The 12,145-nt window shown below is 40.4% G+C and overlaps 2 protein-coding genes across 2 annotated transcripts; one reads left to right on the top strand and one right to left on the bottom strand.

Annotated features, from left to right (window-relative positions):
• Nucleotides 1-378: 378 nt before the first annotated feature.
• LOC135440569 (ubiquitin carboxyl-terminal hydrolase 38-like) lies at nt 379-2,220 on the bottom strand. Its single transcript, XM_064699816.1, has 3 exons — nt 2,210-2,220; nt 1,479-2,136; nt 379-891 (listed from the first exon to the last, which is right to left on the bottom strand). The coding sequence occupies exons 1-3, from the start codon at nt 2,218-2,220 to the stop codon at nt 379-381; spliced, it is 1,182 nt and encodes a 393-aa protein (XP_064555886.1).
• Nucleotides 2,221-6,715: 4,495 nt separating this feature from the next.
• LOC135440568 (large ribosomal subunit protein uL22-like) lies at nt 6,716-8,110 on the top strand. The gene is made up of 2 exons (XM_064699814.1): nt 6,716-6,785; nt 7,923-8,110. The coding sequence occupies exons 1-2, from the start codon at nt 6,716-6,718 to the stop codon at nt 8,108-8,110; spliced, it is 258 nt and encodes an 85-aa protein (XP_064555884.1).
• The last annotated feature ends 4,035 nt before the right edge of the window (nt 8,111-12,145 follow it).

Below are 12,145 nucleotides of genomic sequence, written 5' to 3'. Positions count from 1 at the left end.
ACACACACACACACACACACACACAGACACACACATCCATAGGCACGCAGCATTTGGGTGGGGCAGCTAATGTTATTGCCACCACATTTGATTGTTTGGCCGCCGTCGCATCGATGTCCACGGGCAACAAAGGTCCTGCAGGACTCGCGACTCGATTGTTGTTGCAAATAACCGAGTGATTTTACGGTTAATTGATTTTAAAGCGATTTCGCTTAAATGTTATCTCGGCTTGTTACTCTTGTCTGTGTGCCTCCGTCTGCATGAGCGTGGGCGTGGCATGGTGTAGACCAAGCCATCACCTTTATACCCTGTAAACATTTAACGACTGTGCAGGGGTATCTTCGCGACATCGTTTTTCGTATATCGTGGCACGCTTATTCAATTTATTCGATGTACGTCTAAACAACGTGTATACACTATATATATATAGAGGCCATCAGCTGATAGCAAATATATAATGGAACGCAAAAATTGCATATATAATCCCTCTGTAGTAGTGCGATTATCACGGGTCCTGTCCAATTTTTCAATATTACGCTTGACAAAGTCACGAAGCTCGGGTGGTAGTTCCTCTAATTCCAGTGGCGCCACAGCTGACACTGGCATTATAATCGGCACACCCTCCTGAGGGGCCATGCACACTCGCCCGCTCAACTGATAGAGAAGAAAATGGGCCGTGTTTGGGGATCGCAGCTTCTTAATATCTTCTGGCTTCGACCTTACAACCTTGCTGTCATTGAATTTGAACCAGTTGTTCATTTCATCCTTGGCCAGATCAAAGTAGTGACCCGAGTCCAGGGTATAACCATTGTGCACAATAGCTGCATACAGGCTATAGTGCACCGTATATGTCTGTTGCAGTGAAGCACCGTCGCACAGATTGAGTGTGATCTGTGAGCAAATCAAAGAAAATCCAGTCAAATAGTATAAAAGAGCTCGGTTAATATTTGCATCAAACTCGAATACTTATTAAGTTCAACCGATAGCCTACAGAGTCGAGCTAAGCAGTGTTCGAAGAAACGATTTACCATGCCATAAGTCATTCATAAGAACGCTGATCGAACTGTTCGAGTCGAACATGATGCTCAAACACAACCGAAATTGTTGAGCTTGCGTCGAGTTCGATCAGCTCGAGGATATTCGTTCGATTTAACCGTCGAAACTTGCCTGCAACTGGAACAGCTCGAGTCGAACAAATTCGAATCTTAACGTGCTCAACTGAAATAATTGTTCGTAGTGCAGGGCTCTATATATACAGAGAGCTAGTTATATAGGAACAATTTAAACAGCTGTAATCGTACAGCTTAATCAATGCCAGTTCAATGCTCTCTCATAGGATTTATGCGTTTCAATGTTTGGGAGGGAGGCATTACATTGCATTTAATTCAAAAGGATTGAAAAACGTATTCCAAGGATATGTATCCAGCCCGCATAGTAAATGCATATGGGTATACTGATCTTCTATAGATTGTACTCACCATATCATCATGGATCACTTTATACAAAACCTTAGTGCGCTCATGGGTCTGCCTATCGTAGTTGAACTGCTTTATGGTGAGGATGATATTGCGAGGTGCTCCTGTAATCTTCATGGAGCGCTCGCCATTGCAGAGCTTCGCGCAACAGATGCAGGCGTATTGATTGTCGCCATCGAGGGGCTCAGACGCACAGTATAAGTCGAGCAGTGCCTGCACTGTAAACTTGGTTCTTCTGGTGATCTTTCCCTGGGGGAACGAGAGCTGCAGCTCACGGAAGCTGTTCGAGTTGCGGCTCTCGTGGCGGCACTTGAGGCATTTGTATAGGGTGGACAGCTTGCCGGCGAAGGATTTGTTGGTAATGGACATCTCATCGCTGTAGGGTATAACCAGATCGAGGGGTATCATTGGATCGCTAAGTGTAATGGTGCTTACGTTGGGCCACTCCCAGCCCATGATCGCCTCGTGCTCATGGAGCATATTAAGCAAATGTCCAAGGTACTCGGAGCTGTCTTGTTGCACGCCGGGCATGAATTCCGGCGGGTGTGTGCCAATCAGCACGGACGTCGGCTTTAGTTTGGGGCACTTTGCATGGTGTAGAAGAGCGATCAGGTGCTGCAGCTCCACTATCATTTGCGATGAGCTGTGCAAGAGCAGAAAACTGCGCACAGAGTTTAGATTGGGTTTAGTTAAGGATTAAGAAAGTCCCTCGATATTATAAATGTAGTACTTACTCGGGAGTCATTGACAGCGCCTATATCGCGGAATTCATATAGCAAGTGTTGCCCATATTGACCAGACCTGCACGAGAATTGCGACGATTCTCGGCCTGCTCATTGCCAGATCCGCCACGTGATGTATTACTGGCAGACTTGCTCATTTTGAATGCTGACCTGATGGGCATACAGATACATAGAGATATTCTTTAAAAACTGTAAAAGCGATTTATCAATGAGCTAAGGCTCGTCAATCGGGATCTCAGCTTTGAGGTGCCTGTCGTTGTCATAACCGTTTTCTAGCTAAGACAAATTTTCAGATAGTCGACTATACTTAAATCTACGAAAATATCTGCAGAAGGTAAAAATATTTACAAAATTAATTTTATTATATTTATTCAATTTTGAAATTTAGTGTAAATTGCTAGAATAACAAAAGCTAATGCATTTCAGTTCGAACGAATAAATAAAATGTCAATGCGAAATACAAAATAGTCGTATATTTTTTGGTATATTTATCTGTGACTAGCGGGTATTATCCGGCTTTGTCTGGGCCAAGCATTTGTCGTTTACTTGGAACGTCACTTTGCAACCTATATATTATTTGTCCGATTTGATTTCATTTTTGATTCACGTTTCAAATGATATTCGACCCTTTTCTAGTCATTAACTGTAGACTTGCGAAGCTAGTGTTGCAAAACACACAACTTTCGTGATTTCCAACACTTAGTGTTTTGGTATTTTTTCAGCATTATGCAACGAATAATACTAATTGAACAGTGAAAAGTAAAGAAGAAGATCCCGATTTAAAAATGGCGCCAATGACAAAATTTGTGTAATTTGTTTAAATTATAAATGCAGTTAAAATAAGAATGAGAAGGAAATACTTAGCTCTACTCTACGAATACTCATAAATACTCACGAGTACTCGTTCACTAGTGTGCAAGCTTTGGTCAATCTATCAAAGTCTGTTTCTTTGGAGAAATAAATTAAATTATATTCAAAAATGATTAATTAAAATGTTAAACTGAACAATTTTTGTTTCGAGTTGTATGATTGAGGGACGTGATCATAATAACAGCTCTAAGGTTAGCTAGATCTGGCTCCGGGCCTGTTATGGGCGAATACAAGCCATAAAGGTTGCTGAAACAACCCACAATGGTAGATTGGGGACGGGGGCAAAAAATTGCACTCGGGTGTTCATTAAAACAATAAAAAGGACACACACACACAGCCACACACACAGACACACGGAAATGGGGGCATGTGGGCAAACCGAAGCCTAATTATGATTTTTCTAATCTGACAATGGTCAATTCGTAGTTGGAGTGTGTACGATTCTTGTGCCTGCTGGGGTTGCCGTGTATCATAAACTCCAACTCCAACCGATGTCGCCCCCAACCCCTTTGGCCATTTTCCCCACTCTATTTTCATTACCATCTGTATCTCTATCTGTGCGTAACGCAACGTAATTACACAACATTTTTACTTAGACATTTCTCGTTTGGCTATTTGGCCATTGGTTTTACGAGCGTATTGCACTTTTGCGGCCATACAACATGGAACATCGGCAGTAGCAACCCCCAAAAGATCCGAAAGACACCGAAACCGAAACCGAACCCAAATCCGTAACCGAAACTTGGTCTGGCACCTGTGCTACGAGACATATCCCATGTACACTTCGTACACTCGCATACACGACGTATCTGTCCAGGCCAGTTTGTCTCTCAGTCTCTCATTCTGTCAGTCTCTCCGTCCGTCCGTCCGTCTGTCCGTCCGCCTGTCTGGCATTATTAGCAGCTTGCGTGCAGAAGCATTTATGAAATTCTCAACCCTATGTGGTTGTAGTTGGTCCAGCCGTGAGACCGCTGTCAGTCTCTCGTTTAACATTTATGAGGCGACGCAAAATGATACGAAAACGTTTCGTCATAAACTTCAATAATCGTAAATATAGATTTCTCCCTGGCCAAAGGGCGGACGGACAGCTACCCAGCTTTTCCAGCTTTCCATCCCAGTCTCAGTCTTTTCTACTACGATGAAATTAATAGTTTTAGGCTTTCGCTTTCGCTGACGTGAGTTTGAGCGTCGCATTTCATTTTCATGCTGCCTGGTCAGTTATATTGCCACACACTCACCCCCCAACCGTGCCAGTTCCAGTTCCGGCCACGTCTCTGGCTTCTCTCAGCCGCCCTGCCACTTCCGTAATGCACATTTATGTGTTTGCCGGCCACTGCCGACATTTTTATCGTTTCGTCAATGTCATAAATTCTGATCTAGTAGCTGAAATTGAACTTAATGCGATGCTCTGGCCAGCACACACGGAACCAAACATAACAACAGCTACATATAGACTTTAGCGTATATTGTGCTCATGTGCTATTTCTTGATTCATTCCCCAAGTCTTGCACTTGTCGGCCCTATTAGAATCTGCTGAAGGTACAGTTGTGCTCAGCTTCAGTTGTGTGGTTCCTTATTTCTTCTTAATATTATTGGCAAAGCTAAGTGAAATAGGGAAAGCCCACATCTAAAAAGGGATTTCTTTTTTATAAACATAATACATGATGCCATGCACTGCGATTTGTCCGATTTTAATCAAACATTATATTGACATTTATCGATAAATGCATTGCTAATCGATTGTGACTTGAGTAGACAGCTTCAAGAGAATCGATTTATAAATATATAAAAAAAATGACATTTTCATCGATTGAATATCTGTTAAAATGTGAAATATTAAATGTATGCAAAGTTCAAAATTTGTAATGATTTATCTGTTTATGCTAACACAAAATGAACGTTTTTAGATATAAATGTGCGCCTCGATAATTATCGATCAAAATCTATGCTCCAAAAAAATTATACATCGCTTTGTTTTGCTTGGACTCGTGCGACTTGTGGAGCGGGCAAATGACAACCCTCAGATTTTTGCTGGCACTGGCGACTGATTCGACTGGTTATTTATGTGGCAATTAGCAGTGCATGCTTTTAGGCCCTGGACGCGCAATTTTAATGACCATTCGAAGCGCATTTCGTTGTTGGCACTTTATTTTTATTTATTTATACAAGTTGGTCGCATACCGATTGTTTGTATTGCTATAGGGCCGGGCTTATCAAGATGTTCGCTCGCCAGTTCTAATTGATAGGGCGGGCACGCCCACAGGCTCAGTGAACCGCCCACAAGCAGAAACCGTTCGATATTCGCGTGCTCATAATTTGCGCTGCTGCGACCGAAACAGGAACATAAACCAAAGCCCGAAACCCCAAAAACTAAACCCAAAAGCTGTCAACTATGTGAAAGTTTGACCATTGATCGACTATGATATACCCTGTGAGTAGTTGCACAACAGAAATAGAAAGGGTTTAACTCACACATTCCAAATATGTATCTTTGGCTGCATGAACTTGAAGTTCTTCAGGCTTAATCCGATAACCGATAATGTGTAGAAAACGTTACATAGAGAAGCTAAAGAATGAAATTCTGTTTTGAGAGATCTATCCATTATATAGTTTGATTATTGTACAGGGTAAATATAAAAAACCTACAAACACATTGTTGACTAAACTACTAAACCAACGTGCCTGGAGTTGAGTTGGGTTTGAGCAGAGTTCGAGCTGGAGCCGGGCGCCGATTCCTAGTCCGACTCAGACTTGATTTGCACAATTGCTTGGTATTTGTTGGCGTGTCGATCGCTCATAATTCGCGGCCCGACATGCAAGTAAACAAAATCGAAAATTCAGCACGAACATTATCGATAAAATTGCCATTAAGTTGAGTTTGTGAAGTTCGCCCCAAACGCCCAGCGGCCTTATCGATAGTTCGCATCGCGCGCCGTGCCGCCAAAACGCAACTCGATTTGGATGATGAATGACGCGCGATTAAACGGCCCAGATAGCCACGCTACTACTACGCCAACCCCCACTCCGCACTCCGCACTCCGCACTCTACTCTCCACTCCACTCCACTGCCAATCCCAAGCCCAATCCCAATCCCAGCTAACCAGCACTGCCTGGCAAATTAAGGGTTAAACTCTGGCTCAAATCGTTCGATAGTTGTGCCGGAAACTATGCGGCCTTGCGTCACACGAGTCCAAAACGCAAATGCAGATCTGATAGATAAGAGTATTTACATTTACATATACATATGGTTATAGCTAGCTTAGGGTTAGCTCAAGGTTTCTTGCTCGAATCGGGCTGAACACTCGAAATGGAGCTATAGAGGTAAAGGTTGACTAGATAATGGAAACAACGCAATTCTCTGTTTGTTTGGGTACCAATTTATATATAGGGTGGCATAAAAATACTCTAATTTGGACAGATTGTGCGAAAATAAAAAGCTCTTGTAAATGATCCAACTCATTTAAACATGTTTGGTAGATGCCAACGTTGGGCAGAGATCAAATTTTGCACGCGATTTCTTTATGAAAATATGTACGACTTACGGTGTTTTCTGTAGAATGGGAAATCAGAAAGTTGAAATTGAATTGTTTTGAACCTTAACCTGGGTTAATGCATGTGCGAGTCAAGATGCATGATCTGAACTTTAATGTAGGGAATTGGAATCGGAACCAGGGACAATTTCTTTTCGGTTTGCAGAGTAATGCGTCATTCGGTTTAATGAGTATAAGTTGTAGTAAGTGGGACGATTTAATTTGATCTTTGGCTTTTATTGGTTTGGTAATCGGGTCAATTGCACTTTCAGCTATTGAGTGCTCGCGCATGTCGTGCTTGTGTGTGTGAGTTGACTTATTTCCATGACATTTTCATTGCAAAGAACACTATTAAATGAATTTACGTGCGCCACGCAATCTGCATACATAAAATCCTTGATATACACACAGTCCCTGCCCCCCCAACTAGCTGTGTGTGTGTGTGTGAGTTTATTGAGCCAGCGCCTGAAACTATGCAATGTGGAGAAAAAGCGCAAAAAAATGTATAAGAAAAAATTCATAAAGCATCTAACCACATGCTGGAAACGGGAGGAAATCAAGTGAAGTGCGGGTCGCCAATAACTCAATTCAATCATGCAAAGTGCCGTTGAGTCAAGCCAGCAGAAAGGGCGGTAATAGGCGGGGGCGGGGAAATGACAGAATTTGCGAATTGAGCAAATGAAGTCATTTGCATGCATGACAATTGTTATTGCATATTTTTAGGCGCACGCGCTCATACTAAAACTGACAAAATGCCGTCGAACAAAATAAAATCCACATCCCCCCCCTTCCTCACCGACCGACCTCAAATATCTTCGCCCAAATACACACAGCCTCAGAGATCGAACTACCCTTTTATTGTGCATGTCTGCGGCTGAAATTTATGCGCCGCGGCGGCGTAAAAAACTATAAACATCTATAAAAAAAAGGGCAATAAAAACGAATTGGCGACAAAAGCCGGAAATATGAAAATATGTTTTCCCTATAAACAGCGCATAAAGGATAAGACACAAGGAAAGAGTGTCTAAGATGTAGGGAACGGGATTTTCATCGTTTTATAGCCATCAAGTGTGTGCCCAAGAAGTTCGTAGAGATTTAGTGCTGGGTACAGTACTTAGTGATAGAGTTCTGAACAGCTCTGATTGCACAAAAAGTTGAGAGTTGAAGTTTTCTATTAAACTTTTTATATTAATTATCGGCAAATAGAAGGGTAAGGTATTGTTTAGTGCCCAGCAAAATCAGATTTTACAGATGTTGATAGATCGAGTGATCTGAAGGTGCCGTTAACCGAGTTTCTGTTGCAGCTGCTGCGAATGCTGATTATGAAGGACTCAGTGCCGCTCGCCTAGTAGTTGATCACATTCAGGTCGAGGTCATTCTGTCCGAGAAGAAGAAGGTCGTCGCCAAGGCTGCCCTCGATGAGCCCACAAAGAAAAAGCTCTCCAAGAAGAAGCTGCAGCGTCAAAAGATCAAGCTATTTCGCTCTGAATAGAATCTGTTCTGAATCGGGGGCAGTGGCAAGTGAAGCAAATGAACAATACAAACATAAACCGACTACGTGGTCTTATTTAAGATGTGGAACTCAAATTCGTATTGAAAAATCTCCTAAAAATCTTTATGACGCAGATTTATCTCTATCTATGTATTTGTATAGGCAATAAACTCCCTCACAGCTTTTTTTAAATAAAAAGCCCAGATTTGTAATTAATTTTTAGTTAATTTTCATAAAATAATCATTAGTTAGCTGCAGGCTGATTCGACTGTATTTGGGTATCGAAGTGCCTTAAATTTTGTTTGTTTTCTTCTGGCAGGCCTATGGCAGGTTATATCCAGATAGGACACAACACGCCCAAGGGTGCAGTCGATGTCAGCCTTGGCGTTTGACATTTGATGAATTACGCGCAACAACAACAGCCATAGCAACAAAAGCAACAAGAATAGCCAGAACAGCAACAACGGGAACAATTGTCAACTATCTAATTAGACTGGGGACACATTTTTATTGCACTGACACACACCAAACGCACCAAAGTCGCCTTTTTTTTCGAGGTGTGTCCTGTCGCCTTTCACACCAACTGTTGCTGCTGCTGCTGCTGCTGTTGTTGTTGTTGTTGTTGTTGCTGCTGCTGCTTTTGTTTCTAATTAATTAATTAGCTTGATGACAAAATAAACGCGCTCGCTGCCCAACGCTGATGAGCGCTGACGAATCAAACGAGAAACAAAATACAAAAAAAAAAAATTTATAAAAAAAAATTCATTTGAAAAATGGAAAAAACTGAAAATAGGAAAAAAAATAATACGGTTATAGAAATAAGAGTAAAAATCAATAGTGCCCGCCTTGGCACTCTACCCCAGCTGCCATGAGGCTGTCGCAGTTTATCATTTGCGGCTCATAACTTTGTGCAATATGCAGAAGCAGCAGCAGCAGCAGCAACAACAACAACAAGTTGAACGTGAAGAGGCTGAGGCAGAACAATGGGCAACACCCCGCGGCGCAGGGGGCGGCATGTGAAAATCCAAAGCTGTCAATGAGTTATGTTTAGCGCTATCAAAAAATTTGACAGCCCTGGAAGGGAAGTTTCTCTATATGCAAATGCTGCGCGGCTTCCAGGGAGTCCTGCAGTGGGGGGTGGCTGACAGGCTAGCTCAGCTGCGAGGGTGGCAGACGGAAGCGGATGCGAACATTTAAGAAAGTCGTGGCAAATATAAAATCGAAAGGATTGTTCGCTCGTGTGTGTGTGTGTGTGTGTGGGTGTGGGTGTGGGTGTATGTGTGGGATACTTTATTGTCTATCGACTCAAAGTGCTCGCAGCTGAGGCACTTTATTATTTATTGTAAGCCAATGACGTCATTTAAAATTGACTGTCAAACCAAACGGAGCAGTTTGTTTATTAGCACACTTTTCCCTTAAAAATATAGCCAATTTTTTTTTAAATGTTTAGGAACATTCTAGAAGTATTAATAGCAAAAACATTGCAAATAATTATTATCACAAAATATTTTAAAAAACATGGTCACAAGAATCAAGAATAAATAAATTTGTAGAGTCTGCATTTCATATCAAGTCTAATTAACTTATATGTATTTGTATTTATTTATATTTATATTAAATTTTATTTATTGTTCTTTCTTTAGTTGATTTGAATTGAGATGTTAATCTTGTTATGTTGCCTACATTTTGATGGATCCATATTTTAAAATATGAATTATTAAATAGTTGCCAAAAGCTTCAGTTTATGAAATAGTGATTGCATTCGCCTTGTCTAACAGCAGCTGATGCAAGTGGTAAATGGTTAATTGGCACAATAATTGGCGCAATAACAGATGCAGCAAAAAGCAGTAGACACACACACGCTCAATACACATGCAGGAAGACTTCAATTTAAGTGGCAAAGTCGCCCAAAAAGTGCCTCAAACCGTGTGCTGCAACAATAAAATGTGTACACTGCCACTGCAACTGTGTGTGCGTCTGTGTCTGTGTGTGCGTGTGTGTGTTAGTTGTCCGTTTGCATATTTAACAATTTTCGCACTTATTTTTGAGTATTATCGAAAAAGTTTTCCCATCATCAAAGCAGCAACGGCAATTGGCAAAACAACGCACGTTGCTGCTACGTGTGGCAGTTGAGTGTGAATGCGAACTACACACACACACATATACACACAAACACACACACACACACACGCACACACAGCTGTTGTAAGCTCAAATAATAAAGCAAACATTTCAAACATTTGCAGCAAATTTCCATTTGAGTTGCATAATCTGATCAATGCTTTGATGAAATAGTTTCTTATTATGTACACTTTTAATGAAAGAGTTTCAATTCCGGTAATTTGTGATGAATACACTCACGAAATTCATCCTTATGATGCCAATTATGATGAATACTTTGAATTAAATAGTTTGCATTTTCGCAAGTTATGATAAAAATACGAAATACTTTCTTAGTTTCATAGTTATGCATCTTCAAATTATATGAAGCTTAACTATTTATTTGTTATTTTCCTACTTTGTCCCTTTAGTATTAAATGTAATTTCTTCGAGAAGTTGTAACTATAACCTTATCCAAGTCTTTCGCTTGGTAAAGATAATCGATTCAGCGCATATTAAAACTATATAAAAGTAAAAAAAAAAAGATGTAATTCAGTAAGCCTGCATTTAATATTTTAAGCTATTTATTATTATTAAAGGGGTTAGTCTGGCGCTCATTTTATTGAAATACTTTTGTAAATTTGGCTATTGAGTAGACAAAATATATATATGATATCCATTCCAATATTTGCTTTGTGTGTATATATGTGGCTATAATTTGAGTTCTTATGATATTTCAAATATTACCTGTAATCATTCTCGACTTAAACCAAATCTGGCATTGCTTGACGATGCCCATCTATTCCTTATTGTCCTGCACTCTTAAGTTTCTATCAATATTTCTTTTTTTTTGACTTAACACCTGTTTTTGCGCCGCTGCAGCCCTGTTGATCGTCCCGGCTTTTGGCCAACTGTTCATTTTCGGGTCATAGCCATGTTGTCCCTTAGCAATCGCAATTGCAACGCCAATTCCAAATCCAATTCCCATTGTCAGTCAGGACGCTGTAACGCCCAAATTAGCCCAGCAGCAAGACCACAGATCGGCACAGCAAGCCACCACCACCGACGCCAACACCACGAGCCACCAGCCACCGGCCAGCAGCGCACAGATACCGAATCATTCATTCAAAAAGGTACGGAAGACCAACCCAACGAATTACCTATGAAAATTTTTAAACACATTTTATATCCATATTTTTTTTTTCAGCCATAGCCTTATGTAGAATTACAAAAAAAAAAACATTTTTATTGTGTTGAAAGTGACTGTGAAATACTCTTTCTCTTCATTCCTTGACTCTTTCACTTTCATCAGAAATATGTTGTATTTATGTACAAATTTTAATATAATAAGTATATATAAAAATATTTGTTTTCAAAAGACAATATAGTTACTAATTATTTTTTGGAATTTATAGCAATTAAAAATTATATCTTTATAACTTTTAAAGAGAATTTAACATAAAACAGACATTTTTATTTAATATTTATTTCTTATGAAATTTTATTAATATTCATTATTTATTTGTATTTATATTTAAGAAACATTTGTTAAAGGGTATTAAATAGAATTTTTTGAAGAAAAAATATAACAAAATTACCGAAAATATATTCATTCCGTTTTTCTGATAATTTTTGTGCTTAGCATGCGCTCTTGTGCTGTTCTTGTTGTTGTTGTTAATTTATAAAAAACGCTTTAGGCTGCCCAGCGGGCTTTGCGCGGAGGGGCGGGGCACAGACGTGGGCAAGGTGAGGCCAAGTGTCGCTGCCGGGGCAGCGGGTGGGGGCGAATCCGAATGGTGGTGTCGCTATTGTTGGTGGTGTTGGTGGTGGTGGCTTTTACGAGTATGCCCAAAAACTTCAAACGAGATAAATACAATTTCCATTAGGCCTCGCGGAAAATCCCTCGAACCACATTCATACTTTTCTCATGTTTTT

Source organism: Drosophila montana, unplaced genomic scaffold, assembly GCF_035044405.1.
Source record: "Drosophila montana isolate Dmon_TW-CO22-7 unplaced genomic scaffold, ASM3504440v1 contig_1624_1, whole genome shotgun sequence".
Taxonomy (NCBI): domain Eukaryota; kingdom Metazoa; phylum Arthropoda; class Insecta; order Diptera; family Drosophilidae; genus Drosophila; species Drosophila montana.
Note: the sequence above shows the minus strand (reverse complement) of the source record. Positions and strands in the feature narration are given on the sequence as shown.

Excerpts from the sequence above, each read along its gene's own strand:
- LOC135440569 (XM_064699816.1), bottom strand. Across the intron at positions 892-1,478 it reads AAGTGATCCATGATGATATG|ATCACACTCAATCTGTGCGA; the intron begins GTGAGTACAATC and ends ATTTGCTCACAG.
- LOC135440568 (XM_064699814.1), top strand. The coding sequence starts at position 6,716 with ATGCATGATCTGAACTTTAATGTAGGGAATTGGAATCGGAACCAGGGA. Across the intron at positions 6,786-7,922 it reads ATTTCTTTTCGGTTTGCAGA|CTGCTGCGAATGCTGATTAT; the intron begins GTAATGCGTCAT and ends TTTCTGTTGCAG.